General features: G+C 39.5%; 2 protein-coding genes across 2 annotated transcripts; both read right to left on the reverse strand.

Annotated features, from left to right (window-relative positions):
* Positions 1 to 255: 255 nt before the first annotated feature.
* LOC114826196 (uncharacterized) lies at positions 256 to 7,307 on the reverse strand. Its single transcript, XM_029106276.2, has 2 exons — positions 6,953 to 7,307; positions 256 to 724 (listed from the first exon to the last, which is right to left on the reverse strand). The coding sequence occupies exons 1-2, from the start codon at positions 7,149 to 7,151 to the stop codon at positions 531 to 533; spliced, it is 393 nt and encodes a 130-aa protein (XP_028962109.1). The 5' UTR covers positions 7,152 to 7,307; the 3' UTR covers positions 256 to 530.
* A 1,443-nt stretch (positions 7,308 to 8,750) lies between these two features.
* Positions 8,751 to 11,892, reverse strand: LOC103440035 (probable folate-biopterin transporter 7). Its single transcript, XM_008378718.4, has 2 exons — positions 11,547 to 11,892; positions 8,751 to 10,032 (listed from the first exon to the last, which is right to left on the reverse strand). Exons 1-2 carry the CDS (start codon positions 11,806 to 11,808, stop codon positions 8,972 to 8,974), a joined length of 1,323 nt encoding a protein of 440 aa, XP_008376940.2. The 5' UTR covers positions 11,809 to 11,892; the 3' UTR covers positions 8,751 to 8,971.
* Positions 11,893 to 14,401: the final 2,509 nt, after the last annotated feature.

Raw genomic sequence — 14,401 nt, forward strand, 5'->3', positions numbered from 1 at the left:
TGTATGTAGACCTCTTGTAAATGTGTGTTGTTGATAATAAAACAAGCAGTCCTATGTCCAAAAAAAAAAGAAAAGTATTATGATGATCGAATCTCTTCAGGAAGTGTCATCCCAAGCAATTAGTCATTTTAGGAAAGACAAGAGTCTACTCCATTCTCACAAAACTTCAAATGGGAAATCTTGAGTTATGATTATCATGGGAGATATTTTGTTACATTTTCGTTGAAAATGGTCATAGAAAAATGAGTACCAGAATTTAGATGCACAAACAAATTTCACCGGATAGCAAACAAGACACAGGTTACATCCGAAAGTGAAATACAAACGATCCCAATCCCAACAAGTAACAACGGGTAAACATAGAAAGACAAAAAACAAACATTTACAGGGACCTCGGATGTTATAAGTTGCAGCGGCTAAGGGTCAAATAGAAAATAGTACAGAAGACGGTTTTGGTATATGAATGAGCGTATAGGAAAGATTCCCTTAGCATCCGATATAGACCTGCAATACACAAATCAGGCTAATTTCTAAATGCGGCCATCCCACAAACACTCAGAGCGAACTTTGCCACCTTTCAAAAGACTCTCCACTTCTTTAGGAGGGTTCAAACCTAGACTGCAAGCCCTCTCCAACCGTGCAAGTCTGGTCATCCCAATGCATGGTCCGTATGCCAGGTTCATATCAAATTTCCTCAGTAGCTCTTCTTGCTCGTCATAATCATCTATCAATTAGGGAAAAACATTTAGCCCATAAAAAATAGAAAATCTGCATGGAAAAATCTACTCAAAATGTGGTTACTGGTTTCCTTAACCCTTGTTGACGGTAGAGAAACTTAAGAATACATAGAAAAACATATTATTGAAAAACAATGATAAAAGACATCCTAATAAGATGCATTAGTTAAAAAAAATAAATGAAAATTAAGCTCCTATGTTCCTAAAAGAAATAATGAGGACTCTAATATATGAAGCTACTTTGGAAGTTTAAGTTTCAAAATTTCAAGGGTTAAGAGTAAGGGGCAATTGGATCCTAATACCAAAAAATTTAGGATGCCTTCAGATATCAATCTTAAGCCCACTTCCCTTTAATTTTTTTAGCTATGTATGATTCATTACTTACTTGTGCCTATTTTTTCCCCTTGCTCTCAAGTTTTACACATTCTTTGCTCTATTTTGAATATCTACAACAACAACAACAACAAAGCCTTTTCCCACTAAGTGGGGTCGGCTATATGAATCCTAGAACGCCATTGCGCTCGGTTTTGTGTCATGCCCTCCGTTAGATCCAAGTACTCTAAGTCTTTTCTTAGAGTCTCTTCCAAAGTTTTCCTAGGTCTTCCTCTACCCCTTCGGCCCTGAACCTCTGTCCCGTAGTCACATCTTCGAACCAGAGCGTCAGTCGGCCTTCTTTGCACATGTCCAAATCACCAGAGCCGATTTTCTCTCATCTTTCCTACAATTTCGGCTACTCCTACTTTACCTCGGATATCCTCATTCCCAATCTTATCCTTTCTCGTGTGCCCACACATCCCACGAAGCATCCTCATCTCCGCTACACCCATTTTGTGTACGTGTTGATGCTTCACCACCCAACATTCTCTGCCATACAACATCGCTGGCCTTATTGCCGTCCTATAAAATTTTCCCTTGAGCTTCAGTGGCCTACGACGGTCACACAACACGCCGGATGCACTCTTTCCATCCAGCTCGTATTCTATGGTTGAGATCTCCATCTAATTCTCCGTTCTCTTGCAAGATAGATCCTAGGTAACGAAAACGGTCGCTTTTTGTGATCTTCGCTAGATTGCTCCGGTCATTAGTGTGGATAAGTATATAAATGGATAGAGATAGGAAAGCAAACACAAGATGTACGTGGTTCACCCAGATTGGCTACGTCCACGGAATAGAAGAGTTCTCATTAATTGTGAAGGGTTTACACAAGTACATAGGTTCAAGCTCTCCTTTAGTGAGTACGAGTGAGTGATTTAGTACAAATGACATTAGGAAATATTGTGGGAGAATGATCTCGTAATCACGAAACTTCTAAGTATCGGAGTGTGGTGTCGTCTTGACTTGCCTTATCTGTCTCATAGGTAGATGTGGCATCTTCTCTGGAAGTACTCTTCCTCCATCCAGGGGTGGTATCTTTAACTGGTGGAGATGCACAAGGTAATGTATCAATTTCACTTGAAGCTTACTTGTAGTTTCAGGCTTGGTCAAGCGCGATACAAACCATGTAGTAGGAGTCCCCCAAGTCGCCGAGCTAGGGGGTCTGCTGAAAGAGGTGACAGACAAGGTAAGCAATCAGAGCTCCGACTGATTGTTCACCTTCTCCCCATCTTGCAGCAGCATGAAGGATAAAGAGAAGAAAAATGAGAAGAGATGATATGAGATACTTTTGCTTTTGAAGAAGTAACTTTCCACAGGCTTATTCTTGAACTGAGCTGGAGGGTTTTCTGGTTTCCTCCAGAGTATAAGGCCGACTGAAGAATTTGAGGGTCAAAACAAGTCCATCAAATCTAGAGTACGTTCCACCCTGCTGATATGGGATACTTTTGCTTTTGACAGAGTAATGGATGTATCGGCACGTGTGCTGTTACGCTTGTCTCCACATGCTTCCTTGTATCCTTTGCACTTGCCCTATCTGTTCCTCAAGCAGATGCGGAATCTTCCCTGGAAACATAAGATGATGAAGATGAGTACTCGAGAGCAATGCCAGGTAAGTAATCAGGTAAGGGGTTCCAGGCAGTCAGTTCCTGGCTGGAAGCTTGATTCCAAGTGCTGACTGATTGCTCTCTTTCTCCTTGTCTTGCAGGTAAAAACAAGGCCAAAAGAAAAAACAGGGAAAAAGCATGATATGGGATACTCTTGCTTTTAACCCTGATGATATGAGATATTCTTGCTCTAGTATAGCTTGTTTGCAGATGTATTATCGGGGGGAAAGAAAGCTGAATATTTCGAAAGGCTTTGTTGGGAGTGCCCTCTCAGATATGATGAAGGGTTGAGCATTTTTGCAGGTCTGCCTGTCCGTTGGGGATGGAGGTCGACATATATAGGAGTCTCCCTAACAACAAGTAGTAATGCTATTCCTTTACCCTGCTTGGTCATAGCACGGTAGTGGGAGCTGCCAGTTTCACATGTTTTAACTCTGTCAGAGCACTTTGAAAAAGTGGTCTGTGGTATCTGGCTCTCGAGATTCGGAGAACGATGCCTCTTCGATTTTTGAGAAAGCAATCATGCTGGGGGTCTGACTCTCGAGATTCGGAGAGCAGTGTCTCTTCGATTTTTGAGGAAGTAATCATGTTGGGAGTCTGGCTCTCGAGATTCGGAAGGCGGTGCCTCTTCGATTTTGGAGCAAGCAATCTTGTTGGGAGTGTTGTCTCGAATGTGAGTAAAGGTTGGACATGTTTGCTAGTCTACCTTGCCACGAAGCACAAAGGTTGACACACAGGGACTTTCCAATTATCCAGCAATGGTACTGTTCCTTTACCTTCTCTTCGATTTTGAGAAAGTAGTCATGTTGGGAGTCTGGCTCTCGAGATTCGGAGGAAGGTGCCTCTTCGATTTTGGAGCAAGCAATCTTGTTGGGACTGTTTTCTCGAATGTGAGTAAAGGTTGGGCATGTTTGCTAGTCTACCTTGCCACGAAGCACAGAGGTTGACACACAGGGACTTTCCAATTATCCAGCAGTGGTACTGTTCCTTTACCCTTGTGGGTAATAATATGGTAGCTAGACCTTCAAAATTTATGTGTCTAAACTTTGTTAGTGCTGTTTCTTTGCTATTCTTTTACCTTTCTTGGTCAGAGCGATGTAGTGGGAGCTGCAAGCTTCACGTGCTCAACTTTGGCAGAGAACTTTGGCAAAGTGATCTGTGGTACCCATGAGTTATTGTTGCGTGTGGGAAGTGGGTGATTGAACAGTAAGATTCATGTGCTTTCTACTTCACCAGAAGTCTTCGACAGAATGCCCATAATTTCTGCAAAGCTGAGTGTGCGTGTGACAGGTGCTGACAAGGCTAGAAAAGTAGGTGCCTCTTCGATTTCTGAGATCGGCCCTCGTGGTCTCTGAGCAGCCCAGCTTTTGAGAAAGCGAGCGCCTCTTCGATTGATTCGGAGAACGGTGCCTCACCGATTTTTTAGAAAGCAATCATGCTGGGGGTCTGGCTCTCGAGATTCGGGGAGCAGTGTCTCTTCGATTTTTGAGAAAGTAATCATGTTGGGAGAATGGCTCTCGAGATTCGGAGGGCGGTGCCTCTTCGATTTTGGAGCAAGCAATCTTGTTGGGAGTGTTTTCTCGAATGTGAGTAAAGGTTGGGCATGTTTGCTAGTCTACCTTGCCACGAAGCACAGAGGTTGACACACAGGGACTTTCCAATTATCCAGCAATGGTACTGTTCCTTTACCCTCTCTTCGATTTTTAAGAAAGTAGTCATGTTGGGAGTCTGGCTCTTTAGATTCGGAGGACGGTGCCTCTTCGATTTTGGTGCAAGCAATCTTATTGGGAGTGTTTTCTCGAATGTGAGTAAAGGTTGGGCATGTTTGCTAGTCTACCTTGCCACGAAGCACAGAGGTTGACATACATGGACTTTCCAATTATCCAGCAGTGGTACTGTTCCTTTACCCTTGTGGGTAATAATATGGTAGCTAGACCTTCAAAATTTATGGGTCTAAACTTTGTTAGTGCTGTTTCTTTGCTATTCTTTTACCCTTCTTGGTCAGAGCGATGTAGTGGGAGCTGCAAGCTTCACGTGCTCAACTTTGGCAGAGAACTTTGGCAAAGTTATCTGTGGTACCCATGAGCTATTATTGCGTGTGGGAAGTGGGTGATTGAACAGTAAGATTCATGTGTTTTCTACTTCCCCAGAAGTCTTTGACAGAATGCCCATAATTTCCGCAAAGCTGAGTGTGCGTGTGACAGGTGCTGACAAGGCTGGAAAAGTAGGTGCCTCTTCGATTTCTGAGATCGGCCCTCGTGGTCTCTAGGGAGCCCAGCTTTTGAGAAAGCGAGCGCCTCTTCGATTTCTGAGATCGGCCTTCGTGGTCTTTGAGCAGCCCAACTTTTGAGAAAGCAAACGGCTCTTCGATTTCTGAGATCAACCCTCGTGATCTCTAAGCAGCCCAACTTTTGAGAAAGCAAACGCCTCTTCGATTTCTGAGCAGGCGCCTCTTTGATTTCTGAAGCTCCGTCGAGTGCAGATTTTTATAGAGGCTGGCATTAAGTTCCAAAGAACACTTGAATCTCCACCAGTAGAAGCTTCATTCTTGCACTTCTAAGATCTTGATTTGTCCGACCTCTTCTCTCTTCAACACCTTTGAAAATGTCTGGCCCCTCCGACCGTCGTTTTGACTTGAACCTTGTTGAAGAGGCAGCCCCGCCTTCTCCAGACAACATATGGCGCCCATCCTTCGTCTCCCCTACTGGTCCTCTTACCGTTGGGGATTCCGTGATGAAGAATGATATGACCGCTGCGGTGGTGGCCAGGAACCTTCTCACTCCCAAAGATAACAGACTACTTTCCAAACGGTCTGATGAGTTAGCTGTTAAGGATTCGCTGGCTCTCAGTGTTCAGTGTGCAGGTTCTGTGTCTAATATGGCCCAACGCCTATTTGCTCGAACCCGCCAAGTTGAATCATTGGCGGCTGAAGTGATGAGTCTCAAACAGGAGATTAGAGGGCTCAAGCATGAGAATAAACAGTTGCACCGGCTCGCACATGACTATGCTACAAACATGAAGAGGAAGCTTGACCAGATGAAGGAAACTGATGGTCAGGTTTTACTTGATCATCAGAGATTTGTGGGTTTGTTCCAAAGGCATTTATTGCCTTCGTCTTCTGGGGCTGTACCGCGTAATGAAGCTCCAAATGATCAACCTCTGATGCCTCCTCCTTCTAGGGTTCTGTCCAGTACTGAGGCTCCAAATGATCCCCCTCCGGTGCCTTCTCTTTCTGGGGCTCTACCGACTGCTGAGACTTCTCCTAAGCAACCTTTGTGAAGGCTCCCTCTTGTGTGTTTATTTTGACTCATGTATATGTACATATTTGTAGCTTATCGGGGATATCAATAAATAAGCTTTCCTTCATTTCAACGTATTGTGTTAAATATCTAGAAGAAGAAAAATATACAAGTTTCCAGGTATCAAATAAACTGTCTTATGGCCACATTTGGTGCCTAGAAATCAATGTATGTTGGAAGAAGGAATCAATGAAGGTTGAAAGAAGAAATTTTGTCCAAGTGGAGTTGGACATGGTCCCAACCAATCGCCACAAAATGATAGGATACTTCTTACTAATTCATCTCATTCCTTCAATTTCATTTCTTACTTCAACATGCCTTGAATCTAGAGAATTAATTTATATAGTCCAGTCCTAGTGGTCAAGCGTGACTCATGCATATTCATCATTGGCAGGTATATAATCATATAACAACTACATAATGATTTACAAACAGCAAGAAATTACACCTTCCCCTCATGTAAGCTGACTCTCTTGAATGAATACACTCGAATCAAATCCCACCTAGTGTTATATTATATCACACCCGAAATTCTACCTTTGTATTAAGTTTATAATTATAAACCCCTTCAGTTAATACACCTACAGTATACCCTTCGCTAGTATATAACAAAAACAGTTAAAAAAACAACAGCAATAACAGTTGATGCGAGTTAGCATCTGAGAACAAAAACAACACTGTAGTTGTACTGGAATTGAATGCAACTAATAAAATCTCGTTACGATCTAAATTTGGGGTTTCAACACTAATGTAATCACAGAATAAGATGCGAATTAAACCAACAAAAACATACATTTTGGATCTATATCAAATTTTATGTAAATTTTAATGATAATCTAATTCCGCTATATTATTGTTTTTGTCCTCGGATGCAAACCCTAAACGCAAATATTCACACAAAAAGAATATAATCTATGAAAAACATAGTAAAACGGACCTTTGAGGTCTGGAGAACCGTGTGAAATAAGGGCGGTGGGTTGAGTGACATCCGAGCCGAAAGAGGCAGCGGCAGCAGCTTTTGGGTGAGCGGGCGATCGGGATTTTTTCTTCTTAGAGATACCCCCGCCGATGCTACTGTTGCTTTTCCTTTGCCTGTAGAAGCCCTTCATATTCTCTGCTTTTGATCCTGATGCCATCCCCACCCCCTCCCTCCAAACTTTCGAATTTTGAATTCCTTTCTTCTTTAGAGAAAATTGATATAATTTGAACAAAAAAGAACAAGAGAAAATTGAGATAAGCCCATTACGTATCCTTAAAGTCCTTTCATAAATAATATTTTTGCCTGGCCCCGTTGGATACTGTCAAAAATTCAAATCGCTTTTTTACTAAAATGATTATTGAGATTTGCATAACAATTTATTTTGATTCTTAAAATTTAAAATTCAAATCACTTTTTTACCAAAATGATTATTGAGATTTGCATAACAATTTATTTTGATTCTTAAAATTTAAAATTCAAATCACTTTTTTACCAAAATGATTATTGAAATTTGCATAACAATTTATTTTGATTCTTAAAATTTAAAATCAATAGAAATGTTTACCGAGTTTGTCCACCGTCAATCATTTTGGTCTTTCTTTGAAAAATCTCCATTAAATAAAAATAAAATGATAAAAATTCCCTCAATTTTTATCAAATCATTTTGACCTATTGTTTATTAAATTGAGGGTAATTTTGTCATTTGTTTCTTATTTAACATAATTTTTCAAGGAATGACCAAAATGATTAATGGTGAACAAACTCAGGGACCACTTCTATTGATTTCAAATCTCAATGACCAAAGTGATGAACTATACAAATCTCAAGAACCATTTTGACTAAAAAGCCAATTCAAAATCATAGAGATTTTTTTCTACTCATGTACTTGCCACCGAACTACTAATTTATAGAAGATTCACTTAATGAACTAAGGTTTTATAATCAAAATAATTTTTAGGGTGAAGTTCATGAGCTATCACTTCCTTGAAAATTAGGTTGTTGAATTATTTTTTGGGTAAAATAAGTCCGTAAATTCATTAAAAATTGCTAATTTCATCACTATTATCATATTCAAAGCTATTTTATCCAATTTTTCATCAACTTAAGTCATTTGACACATTTTAAAGTGTAATACCGTCATTTTCTCACCTATAAGCCCTTAACATTTCATATAGGTTGTGAATCTAACCTCTAATTTACCTCACAAAATTAACTCCATACACTATTTCTTTATGAAAAATTACCAATCTACCCTCCAGTGTGTATCACATGCAAATAATGTAACTTAAATTGACAAAAAATTAAATATGGTAGTTTCAAATATAATATTAGAAATGTGTAATTGGCAGATTTTTATAATTTAAGGACTGATTTTTCTGAAAAAAAAAATTGTTTAACGACCTAATTTTCACTCGTGATAATTCAGAGGCTAAATTGGCAGTTCACTTTAATTTTTATTATTAGCATGACTACGCACTTTGGTCACCGAGCTTCAAAATCAATAAAACTGTCCTTGTGTTTGTTCACCATCAATCATGTTAGTCATTATGTTGTTAAATCATTTTAGTCTATTGTTTAGTAAATTAAGATTAATTTTTGTCACTTTGGTCCTTATTTAGCATAAATTTTTCACAAAATGAACAAAATGATTGATGATGAGCAAACACAAGACCAATTCTATCAATTTTAAGTCACAGAGATCAAAGTGAGGAGTTATATAAATTATAAGATTCTTTTGGCTAAAAAGCCATGAACCAAGTATTATTGTTGTTTGTATAATAAATAAATAAATCTCTTTACAGTACAGATACTAATCATACTAGAAGCCAAAAATTTCAGTCGTACATTAATACGGGGACAGTAAAATTTAAAAAGAAAACATACTCAAATATTTGCTTTTGGTTTACTTGGGGTGCAAATTCCAATCCAAGCAGGAGGGGACTCAAAGAAGCAGTAGAGTAGCATATTTCATTTCGGCTATTCCTCCTTCTGACGGGATTTTGATTTTACATCATCAGGGATACACGATGACCAATATAGTGGCAACACTGTGAGCAGTGCTTGTATTAGTAGGGCAAGTGGAAACCCTGAAAAGTCATTTCCCGTGACCCCAACATACGATGCAAGCACAACACCCAGATATCCACTTACTATGAATGCAACCGCTATTGCAGACATCGCAAACGCCATTAGAGATCCCTCGCATCCTCGTGGGCAGAGTTTGGCTATAAGAATGCTGAAGGGCAAAATCTTCATAAACAAGAGAACCTCCGAAATGCCAGAAAACACCACGACGTAGAAATTGTCTGGCACCCCCATGTAATTTTGATAAATCCTATTTACAAACAACGCATCAGAAATCATAAATATAGCCATTGTAACCTGAATGGCAGAAACTAGTTTCCTAGGTCTGACTGACTTCAAGTGACGATTATAAATGACACTCCATAGAAGCATTGCCACTTGGCCAAACACCTTTGAGATTCCCAACAGAGATGAGTCAATATTCAAGTACTGTGCCTGGTAAAAGAACATGGTGCCTGTCAATGCTGGAATAATGGCATAAGATGCCGCAAACCATGATATTGAGTAAGTGATCTCAGGTTCTCTTAAAGCAACCAAGAGCTCAAAAAGTTTCTCTCGAATCCCAACATTGGCTGTTCCTTCGGTATGGTTCAAAGAGCTTTCCTGGACAAAAATGCTTATCAAAAAGTGGACAGTGAGGAGAAGGCCATAGAACAGGAACATCTTTTGGGGAGATAATCTGTCAATGGCAAGACCACCTAGGAGACATCCAAGGACTCCACCCATAGCTGAAGCCATCGAAGAAAATGATTGAAGCTCGCCTGAGGATGACGGTTGGGAATTTTTTGGGGAAGTAGACTGTTTTCCTGCCTCTGCAACAATGGCATCATTGGCTACCTCAGCAATTGAAGCACCGAGATTACTGAGGAGGAGATATAGTGTTATGGTTCCAATTGAGATGCCTGATTCAGAGAGCATTGCTATTGCTAGCCATGACACTGCTTGTAAGACCGCTGAAATAACAGATGAGACAAAGAATAAAAGTTAAAAGTAAAAAAAAAAAAGAGGTTAGAAATGGACTTCCGACTAAAGAAAAGAATAATAAGAAGTTAGAAATGAACTAGAACTAAAAGTATGTTGGTGGATTTAAAAACCATATTTAGGCCTAGGAAATGGAAACTTTAAATTCACATTTTTTTTTCAAGAGAAACTATTATAAATTTATTATGTATCATGTGAACAAAAGCAGTGTATAACAAATTACAGTTGCTTGTAACGAACTAATGACAGATTTTGAAATTTACAAAAATGATATTTTCAATGTTTAAACCTACATTTAAACATCTTTGAAACTTTGTCATGTGATGGCACACCGTGTATTAGGAGAAATTACTTACCCAACAACTTCTGTAATCACGATGAAGGTTCAAATTAGATGGGGAAAGAAGAGATGCAAACTGAATTTAAATAGCTGTGGAGAAGCATCTACAAATCTGCTACTTAAGCTTTTGCTATTTCGCTCCTCCGGAATCTTAGAGCAAAGCAAGGAAACCAGAGAAAATCAACATTGAGCTTCTGAATTATACAAATTTCCCGCCCATATCATGGCACACCGTGTATTAGGAGAAATTACTTACCCAACAACTTCTGTAATCACAATGAAGGTGCATCTTTATTCAAATTAGATGGGGAAAGAAGAGATGCAAACTGAATTTAAATAGCTGTGGAGAAGCATCTACAAATCTGCTACTTAAGCTTTTGCTATTTCGCTCCTCCGGAAACTTAGAGCAAAGCAAGGAAACCAGAGAAAATCAACATTGAGCTTCTGAATTATACAAATTTTTATCCAACTCCGTGTTGTATTCAGCACTCCTTTGAAGTAGTGGAGGCAAATAGCCCCAAAGAAACTGATTCCTTGGATCAAATGATTATTTTAGACTATAACCCGTTTGACAGCCATTTTCGTTTATAGTTTATAGTTTTTATTTTTGTGCTAGAGATAAAGTATATGGGAGAAATGGTTTAGGGAGGAAAGAGAAAAGTGAAAACAATGTTAATATCAGTTTTTTGTTTTAGTTTTCATTCTGTGTTTCATTTTCTATACACATTCCTTTCAAACTTGTTCCACCATAATTCCTTTCCTTGGCCCTTTTTCATTACTCCTTCCTCCCGTGTATTGATTTATTGATTGCCTTTAGATGAGATACAAATCTCGAAATTTAAACTCATCTATCAGCCGCTATCAATGTAACCCTTTTACTCTTATCTATAGTATAGCACAAAGAAAAGAGTGAACACTAAAGAATCCTACGGGTAACAAAGAACAGTACTCATATGTACCAAAGCCAGTACTAGCCAAAAAGAAAAGCCCAATCCTGTAATAACCAATCCTATTATCCTAACCAAGTTCAAAATTATTGACAGCCAGGAGTTCCAAAAGACGAAGCAATTCAGCAAAGATAGGCCAAAAAATACAGAGCAAACGGAAATTAAATGGGCGTAGACGTAGTAGTTACTAGTTAGGTACCTCCAAGGGCAATATAGGGAATACGGTGCTGGCCAGCAATGTAGACGGCGTCTGAAACGACACCGTAAAGGGGCTTGGCGACCATGGGGAGGTTGGCGGAGTTCTGCAGGAGCTGGAGAGTGGAGGGGTCCACGTGGAGGCCGTCCTTGAGGAAGAAGTTGACGGCCATCCATGGGAAGCACCTGAAGCCCTGCACCCAGTACCCCAACCCCACCAACTTCCGGATCTTGTCCGCGTCACCCTCCGACGATGGCTCTAGCATTTTCCACACTCACACAAGCCACCGCACAACTTTTATTATGATTTATATACCGATAAAGAAAAAAGTGTTAGGCTTTTATAACAGGGTTCAAGTGGGAATGCTGGGTGAATCTTTTTTAACATGGAACTTTAACAAAAAGTTCCTGGTACTGTTCATTTTAACGAAAAATCACATTTTTATATTAAAAAGTCAATCCTGATACTATTCATTTTATCCTTTATTTTGTCCTTATCATTAAAACTCACAGTTTTCAAGTCCTTTTCATTAGTTTTCCTTTTTTAATATCCAAATTACTTGTCTCCTATAATAGGGTCCAACCAAGGAAGAAAATATCGGTAATATCAGAAATATCGGTAGTCCGAAAACATGAAAATATCGATGGAAATATCGGGATAATATCGATATCGATAAAAATTACATGGAAACCACGGAAATTGTAAGAAAAACTTGGAAATTTTTATTGAAACTTTGCAGGATGTTTATTTAGTCAATTATCTATTAGTTTATCATAAAAAATTGGAAGGAAATGCATTGCATGATGGATTTAACATTATCAAGTTGATTATATAGCGAGCTGGCAAACATTGTGAGTGTAGAAAATATGTAGTAATTAATGAAAAAAATTTAAACACACCATAATCATTTATATATAATGAATTAGTACAATATTTTACACTTTATACATTGTACCATTCCTAAAAGATGTAAAAGTTGAATTATTTACCATGCTTTTCTTTTCTCACACCGTCACACACCACCTACACACACACGCCACCGACACACACACACACGCACACACAGGGATCACACACGCCACCACACACGCACACACGACTTGTCTCTAGATCCTTCTCTCTTCTCCCTCTCCCTTCTCCCACAAACACACACAGAGATCGACAGATCTCTCGAATTCTCGATCCTTCTCTCTTCTCCCTTCTCCCATACACACGCACAGAGACCTTTCTCGATCCTTCTTCCACATGGCATTCTCCTCCTCCCTCGCCTTCCTCCTCGTTCGCGTATTCCGCCTCGTCAGCGAACCCATGAACTCTGAGTTCTCTTGATCCTTCTCCGCCTTCCTCACCGATCCCACCGATAACAACCCCACCTCTGTCGTTGACTCCAGCGACGACCACCACGACCCCCAATCGCCCCCAAACCCCAACCTCAACCTCCACAACAACCACCCATTCTCCTCCTCCCCTCGGAGACTGCCCCGCCGGCGCCGCGCTCGCCTCCGTCTCTGTTCCACGTCTGCTTCAACCCAAGACCACGCCTGCTTCGCCGTGGGGACAAACCACGAGTTGTGGATCTACAACTGCGAGCTCGATCCGTTCTGGAGTTGTGGATCTACGCCTGCTTCAACCTAAGAGCTGCGTCAATCCGTTCTGCGAGCTCTTTCGCCGCGACTTCGACAACGGCGGGGGAATCGGCGTCGTTGAGGCGCAGATCTTGGGTTTGAGCATGGATTGCAGAGAGATCTGGGCAGCTGGGGGGACGACGCAGCCGAGGCTGCCTTTCCGACGACGGATCCACGACGACTTTTTCGATAATATCGAAAATATCGCGATATTTTGACGATAATGAGACGGATATGTGGGAAAATATCGGAGCCTCTGAAAAACGATAATATCGGCAAAATATCGCCGATATTATCGATATTTAATACCATGGGTCCAACTAATTAGGACTATTATTATTTTTTTAAATATATTTTAATAAAAAAGAAAAAAGTGTTAGGGGTGATTTGGGAGTGAGGTGCCTAAAAAAAAACACCTATGAAAAAAAGCTATAAGGGTTTTAGATGTTTGGTAAACTGAAAAAAAAGGGCTTATTTTGGAAGCTGTTGTGAGAATAAGCTAAAATCAAAGGAAAAAGCTGAAGCTGCTATTTGCAGCTTTGGAAAACTGGTTTTTTTCAAAGAACACAGAGGTACAGTGCTCATTTAATGAAAAGACCCACTATCAGACTGTTTTTTTTTTTTCCAAAAGCACTTTTACAAAAAAGTTTACCAAACACTCTGCTGATTTATTTCACAGCCACTTATTCTCACAGCAGTTTTTTTTCAAAGCACAGCAATACCAAACCAGCCCTTAAGCTGTTATAATAGAGAAAGGATCCTCTCCATATCCTTTTTGTGAGGATCTCGAGAATCTTCTAATCACATTCGTTCATTATACATCATGTGATCAATTTTTATTAGGTATTATTTATATTTAATTTTAAATAAAAAAAATTTACAATAATTTCTGACTGCACGATGTATGATGAACGGATGTGATTGGAGGATTCCCAAAATCCTTACAAAGAGGATCCAGCGAGGATCCTCTCTCGTTATAATAGGGTTCAACTTCAAGTGGGAAATTTGGGTCTTTCTTAATACCAAAATGATGAGTTTGATTTATCTGAAAAACTCTTTGTGATACAAACTTTTTTTATAATGAATTTACAAATAGAGATTTAAAAGAATAAATATATTATCAACATTTTTATCGAAAAAGGTGTAAAAATACGACAATCGGTAAGTTTAGTAGCACTTTTTTCTTTTTTGAGAAACCTCAATCTTACTAGAGATATTTTATTGATAATGGAA

The sequence above is a fragment of the Malus domestica genome, chromosome 07 (assembly GCF_042453785.1).
Source record: "Malus domestica chromosome 07, GDT2T_hap1".
NCBI lineage: Eukaryota > Viridiplantae > Streptophyta > Magnoliopsida > Rosales > Rosaceae > Malus > Malus domestica.